The 17,839-nt window shown below is 43.4% G+C and overlaps 1 protein-coding gene across 1 annotated transcript; it reads left to right on the forward strand.

Annotated features, from left to right (window-relative positions):
* Positions 1 to 260: 260 nt before the first annotated feature.
* Positions 261 to 16,455, forward strand: trpa1b (transient receptor potential cation channel, subfamily A, member 1b). Its single transcript, XM_076171307.1, has 28 exons — positions 261 to 344; positions 2,121 to 2,273; positions 2,362 to 2,524; positions 2,672 to 2,847; positions 3,504 to 3,611; positions 3,778 to 3,886; positions 4,281 to 4,426; positions 5,205 to 5,341; positions 7,372 to 7,420; positions 8,434 to 8,533; positions 8,646 to 8,746; positions 9,501 to 9,676; positions 10,817 to 10,981; positions 11,086 to 11,200; positions 11,397 to 11,563; positions 11,675 to 11,765; positions 11,896 to 11,955; positions 12,067 to 12,159; positions 13,115 to 13,185; positions 13,368 to 13,524; positions 13,947 to 14,036; positions 14,223 to 14,392; positions 14,511 to 14,640; positions 14,733 to 14,915; positions 15,046 to 15,114; positions 15,318 to 15,419; positions 15,515 to 15,633; positions 15,895 to 16,455. Exons 2-28 carry the CDS (start codon positions 2,178 to 2,180, stop codon positions 16,106 to 16,108), a joined length of 3,357 nt encoding a protein of 1,118 aa, XP_076027422.1. The 5' UTR covers positions 261 to 344; positions 2,121 to 2,177; the 3' UTR covers positions 16,109 to 16,455.
* The last annotated feature ends 1,384 nt before the right edge of the window (positions 16,456 to 17,839 follow it).

The raw sequence follows: 17,839 nt of genomic DNA on the forward strand, positions 1-17,839 counted from the left end.
GTTTCCTCCATCTTCATGTCAAAGGGGACAAGTATTCTTTCAAACTGCGAGACAAAAGTAGCAATCATCATTACTTTAATCTCATTATAGGAGCCTGGAAGATGTCGTGGTTTCCTACTGAATGTGTTGCAACAAGCCATCTCTCCTTTCACATCACATTAGGGCTTGCCTTGTTCCCTGTTAGAATACGATGAGAGGATTGTTTGGTCACAAGGGGCAGCGCCTTTGCTTCCATTAGGAGAAAGACAAGGTAGCAGCTCGCTCCACCACACTATATAAAGCTCTAGAGCTCTGATCAGGAGAACACTCACTGCTCTGCTTGACACTACATCAACCAAATCACAGTAAGTACACCGAATCTTTAACTTTGTCTGTTCCTCTTTGAACTTTGTCAATCACAGACGATCAAAGACGATGAAGGTGAAGGGAAAATGCTCTGTGAGTTTTTTAGCCTAAAGGAGCATTTTGTGAGTAGATGTTGTCTACTGTAGAAGCTGTCTACATTAGAATATTTATTTATTTAAGTTTTCTGCCTACTTGTATCTATATTAAGCATATTTTATTCAATTGCGTAATTCATTCATTCATGAATTAATAACTAACTGAATTAATAAGATCATTATAGTTTTTATGTCCCATAATATTGCCCTGAGCTAATAATACAGTGTGCCACTTTAAATTCAAGTCCAATTACATGTGCTGCTAAAAATCATCTATTTAAGAATAGTTTCATTATTATAGTGAATGGTTGTTCTAATTATTTTAAGGTCATTATGTCTTCATGATGTTTTAAGCAAATTTGGGTTAGTAATGTTATTTGTAATGATTTGAATCGTAATGTAAACAGTGTATACAATCTACAGCACAGCGCTGAGAGACAGACCATACTCACGTTTCACCGTAATGAAATCATGGTTAAACGCAATTATAAATACAACTTGGTCCTCTATCTATTCTGTTGACCGATGCCCATTAGTGCATTTCCTGTAAATTGATGAGTGGCAGGCCGGGTTACTGAAACCAATGACACTTATTGTACCACTGCTGCTCAGAAATGATGGAAAGATGCCAAAAACCATGATCGAATTTGTTAAATTGATGGAAATGAGCCACATATTCAGAGCCTTTCCTCTATGAATTCAAAATGATCCTGTCTAGACGACTCAGAGGGCGAGGTCAGGTAAAGAAGAGGAACTTTACAAAACTATTCCAAGAGTGAACAATGTCCAATACCTATGTGTGAAGGTCATAACGAAAACATTTACTCAGGTGGGAGTGTTTTACTGTATTTGTTGTGTTTATCCCAGTGCTGGTACGATGTGTAGAATGTTCCACTTTGATTCCGACCCCTACCTGAGGACAATCCATTCCTAATCTGCATTGCTGCCTGCGGCTAAGTGAATTAAGATGATTGCCATGGTGACCACAGCTCACTGAGGTTGTAGTTAATTATTGATCCGTCATAAAGAATCATTCTACTCATATAAAGGCACAAGAGAGGGAGAAGGCTGTGTTTGAATCCACTCACAGGTGCAGTGATGTAAGCAGCATTGCAGTGTTTGCATAGGAGTTTGCAGTCAGGGGTGGAGAAGTGAATAATTCCATTTTCCTTTCTGCACAATGACTCCCATCCACACACACACCACACTGTTTTGACTCCAGCTATAGTGACTAATGACAGAGCACAACAAAGGCACGGCTGGGCTCACGGTCAGAGGTGAAGTCCGGTGAGAACTCTCCATCAATTCTCACATCAGATGCAATTTGTCGGTTGGCCTTTTGTTTGCGACTGAGGCGCTCATACAAAACAATTACAAGGTCTTTTTCAATCAGCCAAGGACACCTGGGACGAACTCAAACAAGCTGCCCCCCAGCTGAGAAGAATTTAATTGCCTTTCTCAGTAGAAGAGCTCCAACACACAAAGCTCCTGGTGGACCTGAATGCCCTTCACATCTGTGCCTGCATCTCCTCATGGCAGGAGATGTTAGCTCCAGGTGTTATCTGCCCTCTGAGTCACACAACTGATACACACTTTTATGTTCTTAACTTGATTGAAACTGTGAAGGTTTGCTTTTCTGCGCGTACTCATATCTGTATGTGTGTATGTGGTTACATCCAGACACTTGAACCTATCACGTAGTTCACCCGGGCCTGGGAGTGGTGGATCCACACAGCGATGAACTTCAGCAGGGATGTGGCCCGACAGACAAGTTGTTACTCATATGTGATAGAAGACGATGATACAGCGCTGGCAAATCTGAATATATTTGAGGTGAGACACTTGAATATTTAGGAGTTTCAGTTTGAGTAATAGACGGTCAAACGTAAAAGTCAACCATGTCCATGTCCCGTGTATCTAGTTGGCTGAGCGGGGTGAACTGACTCTCCTGGAGAACCTGGTGAGGAAGAGCCCAGAGGTCCTTAGCGAGAAAGATGAATGTGGAGCCAGTCCCCTTCATCGTGCTGCCGCGGGGGGGCACGTCACCCTCATCCAATTCATCACCAGTGTCATAGACTCACAGGGTAAGCGGGCCTTAGTCATCGATCATAAAATGCATTCCTGCGCAGGTAAATGAAACATTAATGACCATAATTCTATCTATATGTGCTAATGTGCTGCTTTACGTGCTCCTATATGTGTTTGCATGTGTGTGTCCTCCCCCCCTGCAGATGTGAACAGCTGTGACGGGCAGGGTAACGTGCCCTTACACTCGGCGGTGGAAAAGAACAAGGTGGAGAGCTGCAGGGCTCTTTTAGACCTGGGGGCCAATCCCAACGTCCTCAACAGCGCCCTGCTGTCCCCTCTCCACCTGGCCGTCAGCCTCAGGCACAACAGCCTGGTGGAGGTGAGGGAGCGTGGAGCGTTGGCAGATGTGTTTGCTCTTTCGCCTTCTCCTTCATCGTGACTGATTACAAGGGCGCTGCAAATGTGCACGCATCTTGGTTGATATTGTAGGGAAATGATCTAACTGGAAGGTGATGTTGATGACGTGTGGCATTCATTTTGAACAAAAGTTAGAAGAAGTTGCGCACCAATTCAAAGCTCCTGTCTCTTTGATACAGGAAAGTTTTCTTCAACCACAGTTTTGCAGTGTACACAGTCCTTGGACTCATAAATTTTTTATAAAACCACAGGCAGATTAATTTATTTTTTAAAGCAACTGCTTGGAAATGACCCTCCTCACTTAGGCAGCACCATCTGCTGAAGCATCACATTCACATCATTCATCATCTTTGAGCTTCTGTTTGTTACTTAAAAATATCCATTCCTTGAAATAACTTCTTTATATAAATCTCTAAAGCAAAAGAAGCCAAAGAAAACACCATCACATCTCAAACTGACAGCTGCCTGAGTTCTTTTGCTCACTGACCAAACCTGATTATCCTTCGGTTCGCTGCCCTCAGGTTCTGAAGTTTGCCCAGTGGAGGAGGATTGCAGGCGATAAAGACAATAATGACAGAATGAAGCTCATTGTAAAATATTTGTCACTGTCCCCTGTAGCTGCTGGTGCTCTACAATTCCACAGACAGTAACCTGCAGGGAGACCTTGGGAACACCCCCGTCATGCTGGCCTGCTCCATCAATAACTTTGAGGCTCTCACCATACTGGTATGTAAACAGACATTCCCAGTCTACAGAATCCCATCTCATAAAGTCTGACGTGGCTTTAGTCGACCGATTATTTTCCTACTGTGCATCATACCGACAGCTAGACAGCTGCATCTGAACAATGTTGCTCCCCTTCCTCTCCCCACTCTGTTGTTTCTGTCTAAAGGTGAAGCATGGAGCCAAACTCTGCACACAGAACAAGCTGGGCCATTTCGCTGTGCACACTGCTGCATTTGCAGGTGCAAAGAAAGCCATGGAAGTCATCCTGAAAACAGGCATGACAAAGGAATTTTCACACCTCAAAACACAAAAAAAGTCCTCATAGAAGAGATATCTTGCAGGAAAATGCCCCTGCTAGTTTGTATACAAACCTCAGAGTGAATATGGACAGTGTGTTTATCCAGACTGGGAGGTCTGCCATGTGTGAGTCATGTGTTGATGCAGAAATGTTTAGTTAGTGTACAAAACATTTATGATATTTCTGGATTATAAGGATTAAGGCTTTGCACTCACTGCTTTCCAGACACAAACACATTTACTTATATTTTCTCAATCAAAAATGTCAAAGGAAGCAAAGCGTCTGTTTAAGTGCCTGAGATATAAGTCTTGATCTTTGCACCTCGTGTTATTCATCTCTAAGAAACCATTCATTCTATTCTCTGCTGGCAGGAGAGGAGATGGGCTACCCGTCTAAAGATCACATCAACTATTTGGACAAGTCCAAGAGCAGCGCCCTGCATCTGGCTGTGCGTGGGGGGAACATCGACACTATCCGCCTCTGCATTTCTGCAGGGGCCAAAATCAACCAGCAACAGGTACTGACTTCATAAAGCAAACAACAAATATATGAGGAAAATCTTGTATCAATCATGGCCACTAGGTGACAGAAGAACGACAAAGCAATATTTTGGTGGAGGGCAGCTGTCTTGCCTTCTTGCCACTTGACTAAAAGTGTGGCTGTCAGATCAAAACTGCGCAAAAGTGGCTGGGAATTCAAACTGCTGCAATTTCTCTCCCACCTGCCCATCAAATGCTTTGTTAGATTTACAGGTTGTTCTTGGTAATCTAGTCTGATTTGACTCCACCTGCAAAGCATTTCGCTGGCAAAGGATCCCGCTCTTTGTACTGTTAGAGCACGTCAGTCTTATCACACCCATCTGGGAGTGATCGTTATGTCTAGGCCCACGGGCCAGTGGCCAGGGCTACAGCAGGAGTAGTGAGTACAGTAATAGCTTCAGAAGGCTAAATTGATACAAATTACTTCCACTTACTCGACTGGAGCTGAGTGGGGCAATCACTGGCCTCCTCCTCCTCCTCCTGGTTATCTCGTTATAGTCTTGTGTTACAGGCCTCTGTGTTAGGACAGCAGGTCTAGGAGATACTTTGGTAGCATTGAGCTGGAGTGTGTGTGTGTGTGTGTGTGTGTGATCACTGATCTCTGTTAGAGCTGTGGGACTTCCTCTGTTTTTCCACATTTCTGTCTAACTCATTGTGTCGCAGCGTGTGTGTGTGTGTATGTGTGTATGGCTGCATATGTAATGTGATGTTTGCAGCCTGTGCATATTAACACTGCATGTACTTGTTGCTCTGCAGGTTGACAAGTCCACAGCTCTGCATTTTGCATGCACGCAGGGGGCCATCGAGGCAGTCAAGCTGATGCTCAGCGCTTACGGCCAAGTGGAGGAAATAATCAACCTGACCGATGGTGCCTGTCAGACTCCTCTGCACAGGTGGGCTTCTGCTATCCTTCCATTCTTGCTACTGTGAATTAGTCATTTATCCTTGTGGCAAGACTTTGAATATCATTGATGTAGCTACCATTTATTGTCTGTGGTGAGCATCTGGTTCTGGTTGCGTCTGTTTACAATGATGCCAGTTGGCTGCAGAGTAGCAATTAGAGCCACAGATGATAGAGCTGAGGGAGAATCTAGGGAATAGGAAGCAGAGGGTACATTTGTTTGCTATTTCTGCCGCTGCTGGGTTTATTCACCAGATTTCGGAGACGCTAAAATGCAAATATAGCTCCAGAATGACTCATCTGCATCTTTTTTTGTTATCCCCCCTCCTCCTAATTGGATGGATGGATGTAGACAGACATGTGCCTCCTCAGCTGTTTCTTTTCAGCTTCACTTAGATGGCATGATCCTTGCAGACGGCCATAACACAACCCCCCTTTCCTTTGCTGGCACCACAACCCACCAGCCAATAACCCTTTCTCATGGATAACCGCAGGCATAACTAACAACATTAACGATAGCTCTGGGTCACCGAGGCGTTTCAGCCAGTGGTTCAGAATGAACGATCTGATGGCAACTGGAACTGAGACATCTCAATAAAACACAGACCTTATTGGCGTTATTAGTTACACCTGTGTTGGATAAGTCTTGTCCCCGCTGTCAGCAATCAAAGTCTGGGATAATTTACCTCTGGACTGTCTCCTTCATCTGGTTCTCATTGTTGCGCTTCGGTTCTGTGGGAATGTTTTTGTTGCCAGTAGCTCACCGAATACGACTCGGCGTCCTTGAGACAAGAAGACCGCATGTGTCATGATAGACCACATGTAGCACAATTTATGGGAAACAAAAGGAAAAATTCCAAATTATAATCTAAACAACATGTATTCACCTCCATTCTTAGTAACATGGAGGAATTTCAAAGTCAAATACCTTTTAGGCCTCCACATGCCATTATAGCAGCATGGAGATGCATTCTGTCCCCTCTGCTGAAGTCTCTAGGTCGCTGTTACTGCATGCCTTGGATCAGAGCTGCTGAAAAGGGATTTATTGATAGAGGCCTGGATGTTCTCACCGAATCTGGATTTGCAGAAATAGAAGATTTACTCCAAACCCCAGAGAAGCATGCCATTTATGGAGAAGTGTGCTGTGTGAATTGGACATTTCTGGACAATATTAGCTCTATGGTTGTCTGTTAACTAGACAGAAACACGTGTGGATAGACTCAACAGGGGGATGTACCAGAAAGAAACAAGTTTAATAATATGGAAATTCACACATAGCACAAATGTCAGTATTGTTCTAAATCTACACAGATAATATATTTATTCAGACGTTTACATACTTTACATGCTCTTTTGTAGTCATTGTATTCAATCTGCCATGTCAAATACTATTTACATGCAAAACCGTGTAGGGTAAACCTCATCTTCACTGTTTGCTTTTGTGTTGCTGTTGGCCATTGTATTTGCTGTATCTATGGTAACCACTGTATCTCCAATCTTCTTCATGCTGGGTGAAAACATAAATCCATTCACCTGCAGAATGTCATTGGTATGACACAGAGATAAATGCTGTAAACCCTCCAGCATGCTGACCAGAGTATTGATCTTTAGTTGAAGGCAATCATAAAGTTCTGACTACATATTAAACATACATAGTAAAGATCTTTATAACACCATTTATCCCTCAACTGGAACAGGAAATAAAACCTGTTTTTCTATCCAATCTCATTCTTGATGATTTGATTTGATTCTCTGCAGACCATTCATTTGTGAAAATTGTCTCAGTCAAGCCTCTTTGTGCAAAATCTCACCACAATACCAGGAAATTCATTTAAGTGCTTCAGTAAAGTGACTCATCACAGTGCAGATCCTCAAGAATAAAGATAGACCCAAGGAGGAAAATGTGCTTGTTATGCCTCAGTCGGTCAGAACGCTATTGGAAATAATTCCACACGGGACAATATTGAGTCACAAAGTGCTGTGTTGCTTAGCTGGTTTACAATTGTGTGTTTGCTTTTCCAGGGCTACTATATTTGACCACACCGAGCTGGCAGAGTACCTCATTTCTTTGGTAAATAATGCAAGCGCAGCCACCCACCCACACACACACTCTAAACTTCTCTACTTTTATATATTCTGAAACAGCATTGAAACATCATTGGCCCTTGTAATAATTAAATCATGGTGAAATCATTATGTACCATCATATCATATATATGCTGACAACACTATGTCATTTAAGTGAGCAAAGAGGCATCAGAGAGAGGAAAACGTTCTGCAGTGATATTTCAATGCATGTTGTGCAAACAGCGACAGGTTAAATATGTGGACTTTCGAGCCACTTCTAAGCTTAGCACCTCATAGACATACAGAGCACGTTTGCCATCTGCCGCCATCTGTCAGGCTCTACAAAGTACTTAGTCAGAGTTGTTTTGCTAGGAAAAAGCCAGGTTTATTTCGTGTTAACTCGAAACACTGCAACAGGATATACTTAGGCCCACGACAACAGCACATTTCTGGAGCTGTTTAGTGGTCTACTCTACATCAAAGACCGGCCAATAGCTAATGACATGTTCAGTGTCCGCTTGTCTCCACTAGATGTCAGGCTTTGGGGAGATTTGATGTTTGGGACTATAAACATAAATAATCAAAATCAGTTTTAAGATGTTTGATCAGCTACCATCAAAGTGAGCCGTATTAGTTTCTATCATGTCCAGTATTTGGTGTCTGGTATTTGTTAGTGGGTGTCCGGCACCACAACAGCAAGAAATTGTCTTGAACATGCAAAAATATGTCTTCATCCTTAGACCAGTGCAGCATGTGCTCTCCAAATTCAGTCCAGCACTCTCTGATAAAGAGGCTCCTAATCTTCCAACGATGGCCTCATTTGCTAACAATAAATCCAATAATGTGTGTTAAATTTAATACGGGCATTAATGAGACAATGACTAATTCTGTGCCAAAGTGCAATGGACTTAACAACACGTTTAAAGATCTATTCCACCGTGGACTAACATGATCAATACAGTGAGGAGGGCTCACCAGTCGACTTTGCACTAAGATGTAATCGTCTTCTCTCCTTAGGGTGCCAACATTAACAGCATTGACTGTAAAGGAAATACTCCCCTGCTGCTGGCCACAACCTGTGGAGCATGGAGAACTGTGGCTCTGCTGCTGTCCAAAGGTGAGCTACTGCGCCTCACCATCACCAACCAGCTAAATAATAACTCAAAGAAAATGATGTGATCATGCAGGTTGTGCTGTGCGTCCTTGTGTGTGTGTTTTGTTTTGTCTAGGTGCAAATGTAAATATAAAAGACAAACACGGTTGTAACTTCGTACACCTCACACTGCTGCAGCCCAAAGGTCAGAGAAATCTCCCAGAAGAAGTGCTTCAGGTAACTATGTATCCAAAATGTGATAATAACCATTAAATGTAAAACTCCCACTCAGTTGATTAGTCAGTTCATCTAAATGGCATGTTTTAAACTTTTCTCACTTGATGCCATAGATTGCCACATAATTTTGCATCAGACTTGGGCCACAAATACAATGAGACAAAGCTTAGACACATTTACAAGAGTATCTAAAGGCTAGAGTATCTTAAGTTGCCCAGCCGATCCTCCCTGTGCTACAACTCACCTGAAGGGTCGAGAACGAAATCAAGTATCAACTACAAAAACCAAAAAAGTTCTAGAATCAGTAATTGATTTTAGAATTATTGCTCATACTGATCTCAACATCTGGGGTCTCAAAAACAATCCAGCATGTTAATGAATTAATTGCCTGCACCTGGTATCCCAAGTACATGAGAGCAACATGGAATACCAGGTGAAAGCAATTAATGTAATGACTAGAAATGGCTTAAAACCCTTCTGGATTGGAGCCCAAGCATGTCTGGGTTGGAGACCCCAGATGTAGAATTTTCTAGAAAACAAATACTGGCCAAAATGACAAGACGTACATACTTAAGAATGTGTCATCTTGTCTTATCTTAAGGATTTTTCATTGAAAATGTTTAGGCAGAAAATCAAAGCAAAATACAGCTCCAGATGGTTAAATGCATCAATCTTTGTTATGTACATGTGTGTATATTTCAGAACACGTCTGTGTATGCAGGCGTCGGCATGTTTATAATGTGTCTAACTTTAGAATAACAGTGTGAAGGCCTTGCTGAGCTGTGAGGATAACGAAGGCTGCACCCCGCTCCACTACGCCTGCAGACTGGGCATCCATGAGTGTGTGAAGAACATGCTGGGGCTGTCTGGGCAGGTCGCCCTGGAACAGAAGTCCAAGGACAAGAAGTCTGCGCTGCACTTTGCTGCTCAGTGAGTGCAGTTGAAGGATCACTTAGTCCTTTACGTCTAAAATATGTTTGCATCAACATCTAAGAGAACAAACTAAAAGACCTGTTTGAAGTCATTATCAATAACGACCCCCCAGTTGTGCCTTCAGACTCCTGAGAGAAGAGCAGCAAACAGCCTCCTGCTGATAGAATGTAAAAAGACAATATTGGTTCCAAATGATGCCAACATTTAACATGAATAAATTGTCAATCATGTGTTTTTGGGTGGATTCAGGCCTGGGTTTAGTAAAAACCAACTGTTTGTTGATGAAAGTTTGTTTTCAGTGATCAGAAGTAACAAAAGGAAACCAATGCTCGATCAGTCAACATGGGTGCCTCAAGAAAAGGTTTTCCAAAATATGTATTTTATTTGAGTTTCAAGATCACAACACATTGATCAATAACACTATTTGAGATTAAATTCATCAGAACCCGCTCTACAAAAGACTGGGTTACTTTGTTCCCAAAGCCAAGACTTATATATGATTAATTTAAAAAGGAGAGATCAGATGAAAAATGAACTATGTAATCAGATTCAGTGATTATTTTAATCCACATAGCAATTTATTTTAGAGGATGAATAGCAGTTATGTATCCATTACACCATGATCCAAAATGGGCTTGTTATGAGAGCAGAATTCAATTAGCAAGCCACACGTGGAGACATGTTACTCACTTAAATGAGTGGACATTCAACATTACTGTGATGGATTTTTATATCATGTACACCTATTTCATTAGAGCTGGAGGGCAAATGAAAGCCGTGCTATGATATCATACTTCACTCCCTTAGAGGACACATTCCCTCTCCCTTCCTCTGCTGGAAGGACGCTCTTACAAGACTTAGGGACGAACACAGATCATAATACAAGGCTCTCGTCACCCTAGTTTGTCTTCTCCCATTAATGCTCCCGAACATGTTTCACCTGTAGGCAGCAGGAAAGAGACTTAACGTGTTGGTGAAAGGTCCTGCTGCTTCGCCGTAGTTCATCCCGATGTCGGACGACAAAAAAAGGATTTATGTTTCAGGGATCGGCAAAGTATAAGATGAAGAGTTTCGAGAGGAGACCCAGCAAGGTTCTGACCTAGAAATGCATTGATCTGAGCAAACGTTTTCTTCCAGGTATGGGCGCATCAATACTTGTCGCAGGTTACTGGAGACCTTTAAAGACTCCCGTCTGCTAAATGAAGGTGATGATCAAGGCCTGACTCCACTCCATTTGGCTTCAAGAGGAGGGCACGCCAAGGTGGTGGAGCTGTTGCTGCGTAACGGGGCTCTATTTCACAGGTAAACAAGACACGTAATGTAGATACAATCACTCTTCTACTGTTACTACTCGGCTTCTGCCCCTTGCAACACATTGCTATTATTTATGCATTTGTAATTGGCAGTGATTATAAGGGCTGGACCTGTCTGCATCATGCTGCTGTGGAAGGATACACACAAACTATGGACACTCTCCTCTCAACAAATCTTAAGTTACTGGATTCAACAGATGAGGATGGGGTATGTTTCACTTTTATTCTTAAAGTGTTCATAGTTCAGAATCATTGTTTTGCATTTTTGCAGGTTTAATAATTCTAAACAGAAAATAGATGTGATGAATATATTTAGGTTTATCACTACCAATCATACTGAGTAACCCAGACCCAGCTGGTGTGCAGTAAATCTCCCACCCCTTTGTTCTGTGTTGACATACCAGACCACTGCACTGCACATCGCAGCGAGAGAGGGACACGTGGCTGCAGTCAGGCTCCTGCTGAATAAGGGGGCAGAGCTCGTCTTAAACAAGAACCACACATCCTTCCTCCACGAAGCGCTGCAAAATGGGAAAAAAGAAGTGGTCAACGCTATAATCGACAGTGACAGGTGTGTGTTTGTCCTCAGAGACACAGCCAGGCACAATTTTCACGAGCTTTCAATACCATATGATGTCCTTTTTAGGCCAGAGAGTCAGATTTTCTTTGTTTTTTTTTGCAGATTGACTGAGGCTTTGACGCTGTTCAAACCTCACTCAACCCAGGGATGTCCCATACATGACATGATCGAGTTACTGCCAGAGACCTACAAGGTTTTGCAGACGACTAAACAAAATACTTGAATATCAGGCGTCGTTGTGACTCGTGTCCGTCTGCAGTTTGGCGCTGTATTCACTTTTTTATCAGTCTGTTGCTTTAAGCTTTTTCCATTTTCTTCTACAGCACCTGTTGGACAGCTGTGTGACCGAATCGGATGACGATCCAAACAGTCCTGAATATCACGTAGGTCATCTCCGAGCAGCTTCACAAACAAAACCACACACTACGTCAATTCTGTACGAAGTGACTGCTCGATAAATCAAATAAGAGATCAATAATCTCTCTATGTTGTAGGTTGAATATGATTTCAGATGGCTCCAGGCTCCCATGTCAGTGATCAAGAACCAGGACAAGACTATGAGAGTTGTACCACTGGTTGCACATAACGTAAGCATCTCTAAAATTAATAATTGTGGCCTCTTGCTTGGCTTAGCCTAAGTGAACGGCTGAGAAGACAACTCAAGCTCTCAACCCGATGCGGACTCGGGTGGAAAGCTGTGGACAATGTCACAGCTGATCAACGTAACGCAGGTCACGGCCTTAAGAGGATAAATCTGTCCCCGGTCGGCCCAGTAGAGGGACAATTGAGGAATATGAGGTCATGCCGCCGATGCCGGCCCGTTAAAGCCACCATGTGTTTATGAACAAGCTGCTAACTGTCATCTCTGGCTCCAGCTGTCCTAACACTCACCACCTCCGAGCGTTCATTCCTGCAGGCTGCCTTGGTGCTAAAAGGGGATGTGTAAGGCAACAGTTTATGGGAGGTGTAGGCAGGGTCATAGTGTCAAATCACCACTTATTGATTAACACATCAGCTGATTTAGGCTCCAAGACAAAAAGGTCTGGTTAACCTTTGCATGCATGCTGTTTCTGCTCCCACCAATACACACATGTCGCAGTCTGACAGCAGTGTGTGTCGTGATAAAAGAAATGATATTGCACCTTTCTGGATCAGATTTCTCTATTATCTTCGGTGAATTACTAGTTCAGCCTCCACATGCACGTTTTCAAAGCGCTTAGACGTGATTTGATGAGCGTCTCAGCCTGCGGGGCGACCATGAAAGACCTCTGCAAGATCACAGAAGTAGAATTATAACATGCAATGTTCGTCACAGAGTCATCTGGCCGGCGAACGCTCCCTATTTTATGACACGGTTACGTTTTATAGTTCAATAAGATCTAAAGATATAAGCCGCCTCATCTCCTACCAAATGTTCGCAGCCTGTGCCTGTGGAGCGCAACATGACGCACTGACTCCTCCTTTCAGGCTGCAGGTGACTGTGTGTGTCTGTGTTTGCTGAAAAGGTAACAGCAGGGTATTGTTTTGTTATTCTTTCTGCAGGTAATGGTGCAGTACAACCGCATCGAGCTGCTCAACCACCCCGTGTGCAAGAAGTTCCTAGAAACTAAATGGTTTGTATTGCGTTTGATTTTAACCCCTGAGAGGTGATGTTTCGCACTCTATCATGATGCGACTGCTGATCAGGTAGTGTGATGTAGTCGACTGCACAGAGCGCTGCTGCTGCTGCATTATTCACCACGGTTGTCATTCATTTACCTGCCCTCTGTCTCTCCCTCTCTGTTTCAATCTGCAGGATTGCGTACGGGAGCAAAGCCCACTTGCTCAACATGTCTATGTACCTGTTAGGCCTGCTGCCCCTCACTTACTTGATCGTATCTCTGCGGCCCACCATGAACACCGGCGGCGCGGGCAATCAGACCATCACCATGGTGCCCATAAGTTTCTTCGAGGTACGGATGATTCAGTTATTCGTGGGCCAAACGCTGCTTAGAATGGCAGAAAAGTGCAATCTCCATCATGATGACTCCCCTGTAGCTGTGATGTCCACTGTGCCATGCAACCTTAAGAGTCAGACGATAGCATTTTCGCAACGATCCCTTTAATTAGCTAAATCATCGTTACAAACCCATTGCCCAGATGCTCAGTGACCTCATTTGCCTAATTTCATTATCACCATCATATGTAACATTCGCCGCTATCAAGGTTAGAATGTCCATCAGTTTATTCAGCGTGTCTCCAGGGGGAAGTCAGCTCCAGTATTCCACAAATGACTTTCATTAAAACATCTCACGTGTAGAATCGCTGATGAAAAAGGTTTTTATTCTGCTTTAGTTTTCTAATTCTGCATTTCTCCTGAATGTTTTGTCTGCAGCAAAGTGCCTTCTTATCTTGGTGTATGGTGATGGTCTTGATCATGAACATCTACGCCATCGCAAAGGAAGTGGCACAAATATCACATCAGGTACTGATGTGCTTTTATACAAGTAGTATTTAGATTTAGCTATTAGAAATCAAACCTCAGTGTCAGTTCTGACCGCACAGGTGAGGAGAGTTTGACGACAGGAAGTAGTTTGACATGTGGAACTAAAGCAGCAAACCACGCTGTAGGTTTGTCTGACACTGTTTATTCCGGCTGCTCACTTTATAGCACTGGAACTACTTCAAGGATTATACCAACCTGGCCGACTGGCTCTCAGCCATCTCCTCTCTCCTCTTCATCATTCCGCTCATGCTGAACGTGGATGGTTCTTTACACTGGCAAGCAGGAGCAATGGCAGTTTTACAGGCCTGGGCTGGATTACTTCTGTATCTCCAGAGGTAACACACACACACACACACACACACACACACACACACACACACACACACACACACACACACACACACACACACGTCTTGTAATGTTAGTGAATGGAACTGTGTTGTGTTTCTCCAGATTTGAAGGCATTGGTATCTATGTGGTGATGTTTTGGGAGATCATGAGGACGCTTCTCCGTATCATGATGCTGTTTCTCCTCCTGGTGTTAGCCTTTGGTTTTGCGTTCTATGCTCTGATGCTCAACCAGGTGGGACAAGATAACAAAAGTTGTACCAAGAATCATTGCTTTAATCCCATTTTTGAATACAAACGAGCCGTGCATCTTGTTTGAACCCTCAGAAAGAGTTTGACACCGTTCATCTGTCAGTGATGCAGACCTTTGTGATGATGGTTGGAGAACTGAATTACCAGAACAACTTCCTGGATGCTTACCTGAGAGACGAGCTCCCATTCGGTCTCCTCACATACTTTATTTTTATAAACTTTGTTCTTCTAATGCCAATACTGCTGATGAACCTGATGGTAATTGCATCTTAACGGCTCCTTTTGCGCTCATTTATCGAATTTTATTGAGAAGTTAACAGAAATTGGAGGCAAGTGCTGCATAGTGAATGTCTGAGCTCTTATTTGTCTCATGTTGCGTGTGTTATAGATCGGTTTGGCTGTTGGAGACATTGCAGAGGTGCAGAGGAATGCTGCTTTGAAAAGAATGGCCATGCAGGTGTGTATGGAAACAATTTGTCTACTGAATTAGGAGGGAGTGGAGACGTAGATGATTCCCTTAGTGACTATAAATACAGAAAAGCCTCGATCAAAGCAATCATTCCTATCTGTGCTGAACAAGCAACCCGACAAGTATGCAAGTAAATGACTCTGAGATGCTACGGAGTAAATTTAGAAGTTCTTTCCTCTGCCGCTCTACAGATCGACCTCCACAGCGCTCTGGAAGATAAGCTGCCTTACTGGTTCATGAAGCGCGTCGACAAACCCTCTGTCATCGTCTACCCCAATCGCAAGTGCCCCAGGGTACTGTGCTGGGCTTTACCTTGCTCTGCTCCTTTTGTGTGTCAAAATCTTTTCATGTCATTTCCATTTCTCATTTTACTCCTTTTTGGTGACAGAGCGCCATACTACAAATGTGCTGGGGTGAGCAGAACACAAGTGAACCTTTCATCCGTCAGCAGAACTGCTCAACTATCATTTGTCCATTACAGGCTGAGCTCCAGAAGCAGAAGTACAGGTAAAGGTAGCAAATCAATCAATCCTAACGTGAGATTTGAGATGATTGACAAGAAATGATGAGAAGCTTTTATCACACATTCATTATGCTACAGTTATGTATGCACACACACATCTACATTTGTCTTTCATCTCAAGTTGAACTATGCAGAGTCTAAATGGGAAAGCAAGTGTTTATTTAATGCATGAGTGGCCCCTAGTGGATACAAAGGGAAACAAAGCCCCGTCACATGTGCTCTCCTAAATCTCTCTTTCATCCCAGGATGAAGGAGGTGACAAGCAAGCTGGAGCAGCAGCACGACCTCCTGAAGCTCATCATCCAGAAGATGGAGATCACCTCTGAGGCCGACGAGTACGACGACCCGGTGTGCAGTAAAGGGAGCAAGTGGCAGACCGTGCGCCGCAGCACATCCAGGGTTCAAGGGGAATCGCGCTGGGATCCGCTGATGAAGGCACTGGAAGCGAGAAGAACATGATTGAAACGTCGACAAGACAGCAACAGATGTAGCTTGAATGACAGCGTAAACGTATAAATCACTAGACCTGAGCTCAATATATCAGAATGTGGCCTTTAGCCTTGTTGTGGGTGGCACAATGTCTATTTACATATATTAAATAAGTGCAATTAATTGTCAGAACTGTGGCTGTGAGTGTGCTGTTCAAAAATGGAATACACCCATGTGATCAACGTATATGCAAATGCTAAATATGAATAATATGCTGTGTGTGCAAATGAGGTCATTTTAGAGAGTCGCTGTTTCTTGTATCTTTGTACGCTTGTGTGCCTTTCATGCAATCTCTGTCTCTGCTTCTCTCTTTCAAACATAGGAATAAACAATGTGAAGCCATTAAGCATACAAATCTTTATCTCTCCCTGTCTGGGCGGTTAGATTGGGACCTCTCATGCTGCAGCCTGACAGTGAGGATGAATGCGCCACCTCCCGTGGATAATGAAGTTGTTTTGAACTGCAGAGCACCACTGTGGATCACAAAACATAATTATTATAGATATTAAAGCACAAAGGGCTGCCTTCATTAGAGGCCAGAGGCATCGCTACTGCAGGCAGTTAAATAAAACATAAAAATGACGTGATTGCGGGACACAAATGAGTTTAATATGACATCTGCTGTTTTGCCTGCTAGTAGAACTCCGAGGGTGAGGGGTTGATTTAAGGTTGGTGGTTAAACGCTCCAGATAGGCTTGAATGATCCGGGTAGATGAAGTCAAAATGGATGTGGCAGGTATTTCCCATCTAACAGCCACAGCGGAATCTGGATATTCCTGTTTAAAGGGGGAATTATCTGCATCTCCCTGGGTTTAATATGTGTTCCAGCTCGAATGCGATTAATAAACTATTACAAATGGCTTGGGGAAATATGTAAGTATACAACCAATACAAACATCAAACGCTAAGCATCTTCACTGATCCCACGCCGGGTGATTTGAAAGCCCTCGTAAAATCCTTAATGTGATCCTAAATGTGATTTTTACCCACATAAACATTGATGGATTATTGCCGTGATTTGTGCGTTTGGCTGCTCGCTTGTGTCACACAGCAGCTTTCAGCGTTCCAAGCTGCTGCCGTGGTGATCATGGGAATTATGGGGAGGCTGGGAGAACAACACAGAGAAGGCTGGTGACATCATGAGCCTGCACCTGTCTCTCTGCTTCTCTAAGGCAAAGGCCCTGAGAGGGGTCGTGACCCCTGAAAGTCTCCGCTGATAGACGAATGCTAGCTCGCCCTTCAAGTCGAGTTTCATCTCATATTTATTACCGTTAACCCAGAATTTAATTATTCCCATGGCAAATACAATAACCATGTACCCATCAATTACTTTAATGTTTTGTACAATATTTTCCGCGTTTGCTTCAGTAACTACATCTAAATCATGAGAGCTCCCGCTTTATCTCCGCCTGCTTTTGGTTGACAGCGAATGGAAGCAGCAGGTTGAAATATGCGTCAGCGAGCCGATAACTTTTCGTGTTATTCCAAGAAATGACAGCTTGTCAAATGAAGAGTAAATCTAGCAGCAGAATCCCTGAGCTTGCACCTTCAAAGGTGTCCGTCAGGCCGTTCACCTCCCTGACGGATGCACGGACACGGGATGAGATGGCAGAGTGCCTGAAGCTCCCAACCTGGTGACAACATCAAGGATAAGGAGGAGCAGAGGTCCCTCCCAGATCCGTCTTCTGTGGGGGAATCTGC

This window comes from Genypterus blacodes, unplaced genomic scaffold (genome assembly GCF_046128005.1).
Source record: "Genypterus blacodes isolate CSIRO-AG114 ecotype Tasmania unplaced genomic scaffold, CSIRO-AGI_Gbla_v1 ptg000245l_1, whole genome shotgun sequence".
In the NCBI taxonomy this organism is placed as follows: domain Eukaryota; kingdom Metazoa; phylum Chordata; class Actinopteri; order Ophidiiformes; family Ophidiidae; genus Genypterus; species Genypterus blacodes.